This window comes from Frankliniella occidentalis, unplaced genomic scaffold, assembly GCF_000697945.3.
Source record: "Frankliniella occidentalis isolate FOCC.00 unplaced genomic scaffold, Focc_3.1 Scaffold9, whole genome shotgun sequence".
NCBI lineage: Eukaryota > Metazoa > Arthropoda > Insecta > Thysanoptera > Thripidae > Frankliniella > Frankliniella occidentalis.
Genome location: NW_026267139.1, coordinates 866,364 through 879,852, shown reverse-complemented (window position 1 = coordinate 879,852; position 13,489 = coordinate 866,364). Strand labels below are relative to the sequence as shown.

The window sequence follows — 13,489 nt, the reverse complement described above, 5'->3', positions numbered from 1 at the left end:
CTCCCTCCTCTGTCATCATCCCTCGGGGAGGCGGGGGTGCTGGCGGACACCGTATAGCAAAAGGTTCTTGATTTTTCGTGCAACCATATAAAGGTACACGCTCCCGTGTCCGTGTTCGCTCGCCCCTAGCGGCCCTACCCGCCCCTGCCCGCGCCCCGCCTCAAAGCACACTCTGCCGGCGTGAGCCGAAACGCGAGACGAATCGTTGCATTTGAAGCGTGCGAGGCCGTATGAGGGGCTCACAGCATGTTTCGTCATTTGGAAAAGTAAAAGTTTCCTATATACATCAGGGAGAGGGAGGCAATTTTGTTTGTGCATTCAACATCCATGGCTGTCCGCGAGCAAGTGAGGCGGCTGAGGAGTAGTCGCAGCACTGACTGAGGCGCAAGTGTCGAACGGTCAAAGAGGAAATGTACGAGGCTATACCGTCCACATTTCCTCGTCCTTTACTCATCGATCATCCCGTGCCTATTTCAGACGAATGGCGCGCTGGTTTGCTCGCTATTCGATTTCTTTGGACCGAGAGAGACTGCGAGAGACAGACGCAGATCTCAAAATGGAAGCAGTACGCGGAAAGCCCGGTGGATGGCGAGGGGTCCCTGCTCTTGCCGATTTTCCGTGTACGATGACTAATGGTGACCAAAAGTGACTGAAAATTGAGCAAATTACTAGAAACGACCCGTAAGAAGGAAGTTGATTTACTGCAATTGACGTGAAAAGTTGTAGAATGACTGAAAATTGATTAAAAGTAAAAGTGACAAACTGATTTAAAATGACTGAAATTGATTTCAACCTACCGAAAATTATTAAAGTTGGTGCCCGGCACATGTAAATAGAGAGAACGTTTGTCACATCGCCCCCAAGGTTTGCATATCCTAAAAATGTTCACGGTCTGCATCGACCATAATCAATAAAGTGAGATGACTGTAAATGACTGATTAAATGAACTGAAATTAAACGATTGAAAATGACTAACATATGAACCAAAATAACAAAACAAGGACGGAATGACTTCAAAAAACTGTCCGAATACTCCGAGCTTGTGAATTGGCAAAGGAGAGACGACAGCAAATGAAGTTTTAGAGTGACATAACCCGTATGGTTTGTCTCCCTTTAGCTTTCCCACGCGCGGTGTCACCTGGCAGATGATTTTCGCCGTATCCCTCCACCTTACGACGGACACATTTTTCATCAGTTTTATTGTTCTTCCTTCTCCTTTTCTTCCTATCCTCCCCCAACGAATTCGCTAGTCGTGCTGATATATTTTTTCCCACAGGAGTCGCCCGTATTCACGATGCACACCGCTGCTGCTGGCTACATTGAGAAAAGGCTTTTTTGAGCCGTACACACTGTGTCGTGTGACAATGGTCCCGGGGTTATAGGGACGCGTGGCGGGGCGGGGCGGCCAGGTGTTCCCGGGGGAGGCTGGCGGCGGCAGCAGCAGCGTCTTGAAGATGGAGCCCCAAGACGCTGCTGTGCGCGCGCGCGCGTGTGCAGAGTCCTGGAGAGCTCCCCATTGTCCAGCGGGCCGGCCTGCCACGACGGGGCCCGCCCCTATGGGCTCCTTGGGCTTTGGTTGCGCTTTTCTCGCCGGGGTCCGCCCGGGGGCCTTTGGAAGGTGGATGGAAGCCTTGGATTCAGAGCAGCCCGTGCTGGTGCTATACACACTGGTATACGACCTGACCTGACTGAAGACGAAAAGTCTAAGGTGCACCGGGCGACAGCATTGTGTGGTGCGCTCGTGCACGGGCCGCGCACTGCAGCGTACCGGTGCACCGTGCCAAAAAATGTTTTAAGATTTAAAATAATATTAATGTTGGTGTATAATATTGGTTAGATTGCGTCTTCTAGAGCCGTTCTATAACAGTGTTTTATAACTTAACCCTTTCCAATTGACATTGTTCTATACAACAGTGTATATACACACACTCGAATCTGCCCATCAGTTCACTGTCAAAAAAAAAGTATTTTGTTTATTAATCGTTACGGAGTTTGAAAATCGTAACTCTTAGACATTTTTCATGAAGAATTTCTCCCTCGATGCTTACAATTATAACAACCTAAATTATTTTTTTCCAACTGTCAGTTCCGGACCGGCGCAAAAAACCTATTAATACCCGTAAGTTTATTTTCCAAAAATTTCTTGGATCTCCTCCCTCATCCCTATACACTATTACCGATGGGCCGGAGCTCTGGCGTCCTTGTGCGTCGCAGATATCACTTCCAGATGACTTTAGGCCGCGTCAGGATCGCGTTACTCTCTCTGCCATGGATCCCCCTCTCCTCTCCTCGCCGTCACGTATCGTCACGGGCTGTTGCTTCGCGCCAATGTCACACTCGCGTCATGCAACGCAGCGAGGCGCCATACACACGTGTGACAAGCAGTTGTTTGGGGGCAAACTTCAAAACTTGCCTGGTGTAAATCCCGGGGTAAATCCCCCCCGCTACGTGGAAACTTCATCTTTTAAGTTCAAAGGGGGGCTTACACGACGACTGTTCAAAGGCGAAACCGGAGCCACGGTACACTACGACGGTAATGTCTGATTCTTTGAGGAAAAGCGTAAAACTTTGAGGAACTCTGACATTTAAAGAAAAGCTAAGATTTTGAGGAGATCTCTCTAAAAAATGAGGAGAATTCGCACATTTTTTGAGGAGACTTCCTCAAAATGTAGGTGAATAACACATTTTTCATCAGCGAATAAGACTTTCAACTGTAATTTGCGCAGCACACATCCTGATGGCTTTTCTTTCATCATATATGCATATTGTAAATACATGCATGTACAATTATTCCCAGGGGGATTTTTCAATTTCTACATTAGGAGGAAGTTTGCTGTGAAAGAAGACTAGAAGAAGAAGGTGGAGAAGTAGTAGTAGCCGAGACTGGCGCGCGCCCGGCGCGTGCGGCTGCAGGTACTCGCGCACACACACACAGACCCAACCACACACGCACGACGCACGACAGCTGCCGGGACCCCTGCCCCGCATGGCCTGGCCAGCGGGACCGCCGGGCCGAGCGCAGCATGTTGTAGCGCCAGGTGATGGGTGCCAGGTGCCGAAGGGCGGGCCGCCCGTCTGTCTGTCCGTCTGTCTGTCCGTCCGTCTGATCGATTCCGCGCGTACGCCATTATACGGAGGGTTCCTAGACGGCCCGGGTATTTCGTGGATGGTGATGATTATCGAAAGGGCCTTTGAGCTGCTGCTTGCTGTGTGTTGTTGTTGTTTTCTGCGATCTCATAAAAAGGCTCTGGATGGTGAGGTATACCGTGTCTACGCGCCATGTGCGGAGACAGGGGAATTAATAATTCCTTGTGTACCTTATACAACAGCCCTAAGCGACCTTCTTGCTTGGAAAATACCCCAAAAATTTACCACTTCTGCTTATTGGAGACCAAAAGCAAAGAGTTGTTCAAAGCAAGTCGATGTTGCCGTGCCTTCGTGGCAAGGCTATGTAGGAAGAACAAAATTAAGACGAAAATTTTTGGCAAAAGTATAGATTGTCGAAAGAGTTTCAATTGAATTGCTGACTTGGTTATGAATTTAAAGCTGGCACAACTTCAACTTCACATAGCTTGCTTTTGTCAAACTTCAGTTCACTTGTGAAAATTGAAAAGGGCGTGAGTCCAAAGCAACGTCCGTGGACTTACGCCCTTCTCACCTTTCACCAGTGAGTTAGTTTTTTGTCTCGACTTGTTTGTTGTCCGTTGGAGGTGTTTTTGCCGTTTTTAGCAGATTATGGTATATGGACCTGGAGCACGGCGTCTGTCCATCCGATAAATGGAGCTTGCCCGCCGAGGAGGAGGAGGAGGGTACCAAACTTATCGTCCGCAGGGTCTCCACTCCACTCCTGTCCTGATAGGGTCGCATCTGGGTCGCACCGAGCGGGGCCGACCCCTCGACCTCGACCTTCCATCTACTTGGAGTACATCCTTGCAGTATATCTATCTGCATCACAGGTTGCTAATTCCGTCATTGGCGCGCCTGCTGTTACTCAGGTCAACTAGATCTGGAAAGTTTCGCAATATAACCGTGATAGGGTTGAAAATTTGCAAAAATTTTCCGGTAAATAAACTTCTAAAGTGTGTGAAGTTTTCCATTTTTCCGAAAATTTACCGTTTTCCCCAATATTTTCGGCTTTTCCCTAAATTTTCCTTAAATTTTCCGGAAACTTTCCAGTGCTTCCTTAACCTTGCATATCAAAAACATCCAAAGGATGCGTAAGACCGTGCGTCGGGGTGCCGGTGGCTATGTGTGTGGCGTTGCTTCCTATAGTTACACGGTGGGGCGCCTGTCATGTGTCCCTCGCCCTGAAGGTCCCGCGCCTCGTCCCCGCCGGGGCGCGATTGTGTTCCCGGGTGGATCCCGCCCTCATCCCGCTCCCCATCCCGGCCGAGCTGCACCAGCATCGCTTCATGTGGCTTTTTGCTTTGAGCTGCGCGATGCCTCTCTGCTGCTGTTGCTGCTTCGCGGGCTCGGCCGTATATCGCATCCGCACCGCTCCCTGACCGGAAGAAGCAAACAAAAGCCTCTGCCCCCCCCCCCCTTTTGCTCGGCTGGGACCGTTCGTGAGCCCCGAGAGCAACCTTCGGTGTATGTGCCTTTGGCCGGATGCAATGTCCGCGTGTACCGTAAGGGCTTCGGTCGACCCATGTCCGGTGTGTCCCCGAACCCCCCCCCCCCCTGTTCTCTCTCTGTCTATCTCTGTCTCTCTCTCTCTGTCTCTGGTCACTCTCAGCTCGCTTTCCACCTTCACATGCCCCCGACACTAGAGAATAGAGAAAAACGGTCGTAGAATTCAAGTGCCATCAACTCGCATGAACTGAGATTTCAAGGTATCTGTACACTAGGCTGCCACAGACCATCTATGGTGCTCGTAAAGGCCGTTGCGTTCCTTTGAATTTATTCACTTACATAAAATCGTAAGCCGGTCAATTTCGCCGTAATAAGCTTTTTACAGAGTGTGTTTCGCCCCAAAGGCATTAAAGCATAAGCAGACGGCGCCGCGCATGACCAGCAGCAGACAGAGGGAATTCCAGTCCCCTTTCGCCGCGGGGGCTGTGCGATTGACCGGCCGGCCGCGGCATTCGCAGACAGCCCGGCACAACAGACTCTATTCCAGGAAAAAGCAGCCCCCGCGCATTACAGCGTGTAAAGTCGGGACAGATTTGCCGATGCACTATGGCCTGCATGTCGCGTTCCCCGCGGCCCCTGCTAAAATATGCAACCATACAGCCCCCAGCTCAGACTGGAAAAACAAATAGAGCGGCGAGCGGGTATTAATGCCTTACGAAAGGCACTAATAATTTAGCATCCTATAGAAAGGCATAAAAACTATAAAACTCCGTAACGGAAGGTGTAAAGTCCGGTAAAATCCAACGCCTTTGAGAAACGTCGTGGATGCTATAGGGGGAAACCAAAAATGACAATCTGGTATGAGCTTTTTCGTAAAAAAAAATTGTGTGAGAAAATGAATTTAAAAAATGTTTCTCCGTTTTCGCTTCATATCACTTTGGCGGGCGCTCGACGACTGTATTTGACCACTGTGAAGCGGCAGCTGCCCCCGCCCCCTTTATCCCCCTGCCTTTCCCGCGGGCCCCCTTTCGTTCGCACGAACCTTTCCCCCCTCCTATATTCTCGGCTGAACCCGCCTGAACCACACACACACACACTTGCATACAGGGTTTTTGCACGGTTGAACAATGTGCGGCATAGTCATGGGGGAGTATGTGAGGGGGTGGTGGGCGACCCCTTCCGCCCCCCCCCCCTCTCTTCCCTCTGCTCACTACCTCAGCGGCAGCCCGGGGCTCTGGCCGGCAATGTGAGGACAGCTGCACAGCTGAATGTGCGCGGCGGGCGCGCGCCTTCTTACCCTCTGGTTCCTTCCTTCCGGCCCGAAGAGGGGAGTAGGGGGGCTTGCATTCTCCCTCCACAGCCCCCCCCCCCTCTCATTTTCTCCCTCACGCTCGCAGGAGCTGCTCCCCCCTTTACCGGCATCATCTGCCTTCTTCTCCCCCCTCGCCTTCTATAATGGTCCCGTTATACTATATATAGGAGGCAAGGCAGAACTTGGCGTTGCAACTATTTCTGGACTCCCCCCCCCCCCCCCCGAATCTTTGGCCAGCTGCAATGCAGCGAAGAGCCCGGACACACACACGCACACGCAGCAATGTTGAAGCCAGCCCTTCTAGAAAATTTGGTTTCAACGGCATATCGCAGATATAACAACATACACACTATATTGTTCAACTCAACTGAATGCTGCACGGCCAACCCTGCAGTTGAACACTTTTAAGTGCTCAACTACTTTACTGTCTTCAATTATCCAGTCTAACACTGTAAAAGTACGTGCAACGTAGTGCTGAGCAACTGGTCTTGCATGGTGCACGCCAGATGCACTTTTTTAGTTTTATTTCACAGTGTAAGCAGCGACCCCGGGGAGGGGGGGGGGGCACTAAGACCAGTCGACCAGTCCGTTTGCGCGTCTTGACCGACAGCAGGGTGCCTGCTTGTCTTTACCTGGTCCTCTGGTGCAGCCCTCTTAGTGCAGCCGGCCCAGCTGACGAGCGCAGTGACCGATCGATCTGTGGCGTGCACGCGTAAATGCGGCTGGACCTGGACCACCTGGACCCCCCCCCCCTTCCGCCACCCTGTATACAGTGTCAACAATTGTGTGTTGTGTTGGCTTTTAAAACAGTGTCCTCGTGAAAGTGCCATTTAAATTCTTTTAAAATGCTTTTCAAAAGAATTGTCCACGTTCTTTTAATAGTTCTGGACTGGAAAAACACTCGCGCGTTTGAGAGAACTTTTGTAAAGTGCGATGATGGACTATTTCGATCCGATACTTAAAGCCTCATACCTCATCTGATCGGTCAAATATAGTTGGAAAGAATTTCTGCAAATCATGCGAAAGATACATATTTGAGCACAAATTACAGATTGTCACCCCATAAGAGGCTGATGCTTATGGGGGGAGGGATCGTCTCTGCGAGAGCCATGCCGGCGGCGGTCAAGTAACGTGGTTCGACCCGGGGACCTCTTCTTAGGGGCTTCCTGTGGGGGCGTAGCGTGGGTGGAGTTGAACTCTATGGGGCTTCAGACTCCAAGCGTTTCCCACGGGTAGCAGGGAGGGGAAGACATTTTGCCAAAGACATTTAGAGGATTCGTAGTGGCTTAGTCACAATACAGAATATGTCCCAATTTTTTGCTCCAAAAAATCACACTTTGGATCACACTTATGGAAAAACAATTAGGCTGAGCAGTAAGTCTTACACCATTGCACGGGGTGTTGTGCTGTAGATATTTTGAGTTCAATGCCGAAGTTTTCGAACGGAAACCACCAAAACCACACATTTTGAAAGACTAATGTGAAACAAAATGGGGTGCGCCGAGCAAGGAAAAGGTGACGACGCTACGAGCACAGCAGAGCCGCTCAGTGGGTCAGACGTCGTTATTAGTCTGTTATCACTGAGATTCACCTGCTGCTGCGCCTGGGCTGCTGCACTCCACCTGCTCGCAGGCGGCTGCAGGGTGCCGCGCAGGGTACGGCAGGGGTGCCGCAGGGTACCGGCCGGCCGGTCCGTTGGACGCTCCTCGCGGCACGAACAGGTGCCTGCCCTGCGCCCGCCGCGCAGGTGCCCCCGTGTATGGCCGCCGGGAGGCTGCCTGCGGACCATCAGCAGGGCACTTGCAGAGCTATCCCATCAGTTTGTGTTGTTCGGAGGAGAACAGCCGTGATTTAGGATCTAACAGTCTGAGACTTTTCCGGAAAAAATAGATACTTTTCCGAAAAAAAACAACATTTAAACAATTTTAAAAACATTAAAAAACGGAAAACTTAAATAATATATATATTTTCTTAAATTTCCCCTATTTTTTATTTTTTTTTTAAATTTTAAACAGCTGTGGTGTCCCTGTTGTCTCGAATCTCAAAGAGGACACAAACGCTACATGGGAAAGTTTCCACGGAAAAGACGGTGGCTTGAACAAGGATGTAGCAGATCCTCCATAAGGCTTGCAAGCATCATGATTATATAGTCGGATATGGTTGTTTTACGTATTATTCATACAACAAAGTTTAGGCTCTATAAGCAAGTAGTCACCTCTTTATTTTCATTTTTCGTCTCTCTCTCTTACTTTCTCTCTCGCCCTGCTGCTCGGCCGACAGATGTGCAATTTGCATTAATCGCCCTGCTTGAATATGGCGCGCACGAGGCGCGAGGCCGGCCCTCGCGAAATATGCGCGCGGCTTCCGAAACGGCGACGAGCAGCACGCAGAAAGGCGTATATCGATGCAAATGGTATTATGGTGAATATGATAGAGGAGAGAGTGGCTGGACCAATATGCGCCATATATCGCCGTGCATTCAGTGCGCGGTGGGATTTATTTATTTTTAATGTCGCGAAAACTGTATATGGTTTTGCGGGATTTTGCGCCAATATTGGCGACATCAGCGCGCCGACACGCCCGTTTGCGCCGCGAAAACGTGTTATTTTATATATTTCGTCCTCATAGCGAGCGCAAAGAGCGGGAAAAAAGTGCGTGTTGGTTTTAGACCGATGAACGATTATAAAATGACCATTTCCTAGCCGTTCCCGCGCTCTAGGCGCCCGTGTCGCAATTTCCGAAGCCGTGATGAGTCTCGTGACAAATAACATGTGTTATTTGGGGCTGAGGATACACGGTGAAGGTTAATTTCCGCATTTTCATATGACGAGTATGAGTGAGTGAGTGAGTGAGTGAGTGAAGTGAGTGAGTGAGTGAGTGAGTGAGTGAGTGAGTGAGTGAGTGAGTGAGTGAGTGGAAGTGGGTGAGTGAGAGTACAGTAAAAGTAAGTGAAAGTTAGATTTATTTTATTATTATGGAGGATATAGAGGACTTATTATTAAGATAAATTTTATTATTTATCGATGACTAGAACTAGTAATAATCAAACTATATAGTTGACTATAGTCTGTTTTAGATTACTTATTCGAAGTGGGTGAGAAAGTAAATGGTAGAGTTTTTACCTTGCCGGAAAACTGTTTTACGCGGCGCGACGTGGTCTCGTCAGATTGTTCCTATGTGCAGATGTACCTAGCCGGAGGCTGGCTAGCCTCCCCCCCGGCGACAGGTGTGTGGGACGCGCTGCCCAGCCCGTCCGGCAGGTGAGGGGAGGTGGCCACCGCCGAGCCGGCGGCACCTGGCCCCGCGCGCTCACGCCCGCACTTGGCCCGCACGGCCCGCACTCCCGCGACCGCCGTCCAGCTCCACCACCAACCACCACCCGGCTCCACCTGCGGCCGGCCCTCTTACACTAAGAGGAGCGCTCGCACGCCGCGGGACAGCGTACAGGGATCAAAGGGATTTTAAAGTTCAATATAGTTGTTTTTCCGCATTTCCGCAGGAAAATTGGACACTTTTCCAGAAAAAAATCGGAAAAAATTGAAATGTTTTCCAGAAAAAAATCGGAAAAAAATAAAATGTTTCCCAGAAAAAAAAATCGGAAAAAATTGAAATGTTTTCCAGAAAACTTGGAAAAATGAAAAAAAAAAAAAAAAAAAAAATTGAGCGATTAAAAAATTTCCCCGAAGACCCCTTTACTGGAAAATTGTAATCTCTTAAGGTAAAACCTCGAGAACGTTAAACGCGTTAGCGTGAGAAGTTTTCATTATTGCTTCCATCCTTGATTGGTATGTTTACTTGTTTAGAGTCGTATGTAGTGAAAACTTTTGGAAGCTTTGATTTTTGGAGGAATGCATGGCTGCGTAGGCTCGTGCTTAGCACAGTCTGCCTAACTGCCCACACACTTCACACGGGCGTCCAGGCCGCCCGACCGAGAGGGAGCCACTGTTTGTTCGGACTTACGAACGGATTCCCAACCACGGGAATGACATGCGGAAGCAAAACGGAAAGGGGGGGGGGGAGAGCTAAACGAGCAGGAATGATGAACATTTCTTTCTAACGGTGTACCGGGGGGAGGTGGAGGGCGTCGCGCGCGGGGAACGGACGTCGGCTTCTTCACACTCGTTTTGGCCGCCGCCGGATGACCGCCGGGGAGCCCATCCCATGGCCGCCATGACCGGGAGCGCCCTCTGCGTCGGCGCCCGGACCTGCTGCCGTGCCGTGGAGGGACGCCTTTGTCGTGGGAGTCCCAGGGTCCCAGGGGGGGCCGGAGACGAGGCCGCGGAGGCCCCGGAGCAGGAGGAGGAGGAGGAGGAGGAGGGGCGCTCGCCGAGCATCCGGTCATCCGGCTCCGGCCGTCCGGCGCGGCGCCCTCACGCACGACGAAGCCTTCTCATTTTCACGTTTCCTTCCCGTCCACACTCTTGTCGCTCTCTCTCTCTCTCTCTCTCTCTCTCTCTCTCTCTCTCTCTCTCTCTCTCTCTCTCTCTCTCTCTCTCTCTCTCTCTCTCTCTCTCTCTCTCTCTCTCTCCCTCCTCCCTCTCCTTCTATCCCTCGCTCTTTCTCTCTCATCGCCACTACGTTGACCACACCTCCCCGCCCGTTTATCGCAATTTACAGTACCTCGCATACCAGTTTTGACTTGCTGAAATGTTGTCGTAAATGCAATACACTTTCTTTGATGTTATGTGGAACGCACGTGGCGGCTAATGTGTCACACTGTAAAATCTGCTGCATATAAATCTGTCTGCCCGCCGTTCTGCACGTGGCGGAGCGTGGCGGAGCGTGGCGGAGCGTGGCGGAGCGTGGCGGAGAGCGTCGGCGCGTGCCTCTAGTGGCCCGCCGCCGCGCCTCCGGGACCGCCGGGGACCGCCGCCACCCTTTGGGGTAATTGGACACATCCTGGGCGGGGGTTGGCGACGGCAGCTGCGCGGGGCGCGGGGCTCTGCGGCGGGCGCGCCTCCAGGTACACGCCGTGTATACGTGTTGGAGGACCCCGCGGACGGAATATCAATGTGCGAAGACCCAGCACCGCGGCAGTCGGCACACTGTCGACAAGAGACTCCTCAGCTGCAACCAGTGCATCATCGTACGGACACCGCATTCCCCTACCAGGGACCAGGCTGACTGCAAGAAATAATACGTATAAGTGTCCTTTGCTTCCACGGAGCACGACGTTCGCTGCGAAGAACTGTGCTCCTTGAATTGCTCTGTCCAGCTTCGTGAAGCAAAACGTGCGGAAACGCTCGGGATTGTAATTGCTCAAAACTGCTAGATATGTGACCCTAGATCCCCAACGAGGTATTAATCTAAGCCATGTTTTTTGCATGGTTTGCTTTTGCTGAAAGCGAGGGAAAGTCGCTGTTCTTAGACCAGGATAAGATTGAGCTCTGACTTGTCTTTCGCGCCCATAGACTTTAGCCGAACGCTGGAACTAGAGGACTCTTGGCTTGGCGATTTCGGGAGAGGGGTGAGTGAGATGGTCGAGCAGGTCGTGGATATTTGCTTCTCTCCCGCTCAGCTCTAAACTTACTCCAGCTCCAGTGGCACGGCGCGTGCGGCGTCGGCCCGCGCGAGCCCGCGCAGCTGTCGCTGCCTCCCCTCGCCCTCGGCCACCCCTCCCCTCCCCCGCCCTACCCCTCGCGCCGAGCTTGTGTAACCCGGGGAGCCGAGCACGGCCCGAGCGCGGCCCGAGCGGACCCGACGGCTCCGACTCGACTCGCGGCTGGGCGGGCGGCGGGCGGCAGGCGGATAGGAGGCGGACTAATGCGGACTCAGTCATCTCCCCGCAACCGTCCGGAGCAGACGTCGACGTCGGTCCCGACGCTCCTCGCGCTCCGCCTAGGCCGTCGTCGTTGCCCTCACCAGTGACGGCTCGTGTGTGTGTGTGTGTGCGTCGTCGCCTACCTGGATTACCTGGCGATGCTACTCGGCCTGTGAAGCGCGATCAGTCCTGTGATGGGCGCCGGTGCCATGGCTTTCTTCAACGCCGTGTCCGGAGTCGCCAGCCGCCAGCAGCAGCAGCACGCCGCCCCCGCGCCGCCCCTGGCGCCGCCCCTGGGGGTGGGCCCCGGGCCCGGGTCGCGGTCCGCGCGCCGGCACTACCAGCAGCACGTGCAGCAGCAGCAGCAACAGCAGCAGCTGGCCGCCAGGGCGAAGCAGCAGCCCCCGCCGCCCCAGCAGCAGCCGCAGCCGCCGACGGCGTCCTCGCCTGTGGCCGGGCCCTCCAGGGTCCCCGACGACCAGGTGCAGGTGGTGGCGCAGCCCGCGCCGCCCCCGGCGCCCAGCAAGTGCCCCTGCACCGTCGACGAGTTCCTCGCGCCCTTCCGTAACAAGATGAAGGCCTTCAAGAAGCTCAAGAAGCGATTAGGTTAGTATACCACCCGCCCCGGACGACGTCGGCGGCGTGGTTATCGTTATCTAAAGCGGCCCCGGAGAGCGCTGGTCTGTTCCTCTGGCGCGGCTCCCCCCCCCCCCTCCTCGCGCTCCGCTGGTGGGCATCTGGCGCGTTTGGCCTTTTCCTTTGAGCCCGTGCCCGCGCCGACCTCACTGCTCTGCATGGTCCACGCACTACAGCACCTCTGCCCGCGTGCCCGGGCGTGGCGAGGCGTGGCGTGGCGGGGCGCACCGCCGTGCCCAGGATCCTGAATGAAGCTTCCTGCCTCTTCTTCCTCCTCCTCCACCTCCCCGTCCTCCCCCGTCTGCTGGTTGGACGACTTCCGCCGGCGCGCAAGTGTCTGGAACGGCTGTCTCGGCATGTGCGCGCAGCACCGCCTACCGGCGCGTATCGCATTCATTCATTCATTCATCTTTCATTCATTCATTCTTTCTCTCTTTCCTTCATTCCGTTCCTTCATTCAGCGCTACTCGTTTCCCTCGCGCGCACATACTTTCGTGGACGTTCCGTTAGTTCGTAGGCGACCAAGATGGGGAGAGGGGGTGCAAATATCATAGTGTTCAAAAAATTTCTGGTCGGTAATTGTTGTCAATGACATTTGTACCGCGGGGTAGAAAAGTACACCGCATGTTTGGTCCCTATGGACTCGCGTCGTGCCTGATTGTTGGACCGCCATAACATTTGGACCTCCTATCTCAAAGTCTCGTGGTTTAAGCACAGCCCTCTACTCGTTGCGTGACCTCCACGGCCTCGGTCCAGTGCCTTGCCCGCCCCCTTCCACTCTGTCCTGCCTGACAGTCTCTGTGCCCGACGACGGTGTGCAGCATCCGACAGCAACGCAGCCTCCTGCACGTCGTCCTGCGCTATCGCGCCGGACTGGTCGCAGGGGCCGAGCTTGGTCGATAGCACTGCTTGATGCTGCTCTAGTTCGCAAAGGACGTGAACGCAAAGCGTCCGTCGTCCTGCGTTGCGTGTGGTGTGCGTGGGGAGGGGGGGGGCGTGCCGACGTGCGATGTCGGGGGACGGCGGTCGATTGCGGCCGCGAGGTCTACGTCGTACCTGTCTCTCTCTCTCTCTCTCGCTGGCCGCAGCAGCATCCGCGGATCCATCAAAATGAGCGGGGGGCAGTCGGTAGAGTTGGAAGCCCCGGAAAGTTTCCGGAAAATTTCAGGAAAATTTCCGGGGGAAAAAACGGCAAGGCGCTACATATG

At 53.2% G+C, this 13,489-nt stretch overlaps 1 protein-coding gene across 2 annotated transcripts in view; it reads left to right on the top strand.

Moving 5' to 3' along the window:
• LOC113204068 (protein neuralized) overlaps positions 1 to 13,489 on the top strand; it is a 43,185-nt gene that overhangs the window by 16,269 nt on the left and 13,427 nt on the right. Inside the window, exon 1 of one of the 2 annotated variants that reach the window (XM_052277314.1) lies at positions 11,648 to 12,251. The exons of the other annotated variant lie outside the window; for it this stretch is intronic. Coding sequence (XP_052133274.1) covers positions 11,840 to 12,251 — 412 coding nt within the window. The 5' untranslated portion in view covers positions 11,648 to 11,839. Of the gene's footprint in view, positions 1 to 11,647; positions 12,252 to 13,489 lie in introns of those variants that run through there. 2 annotated transcript variants of the gene reach the window in all.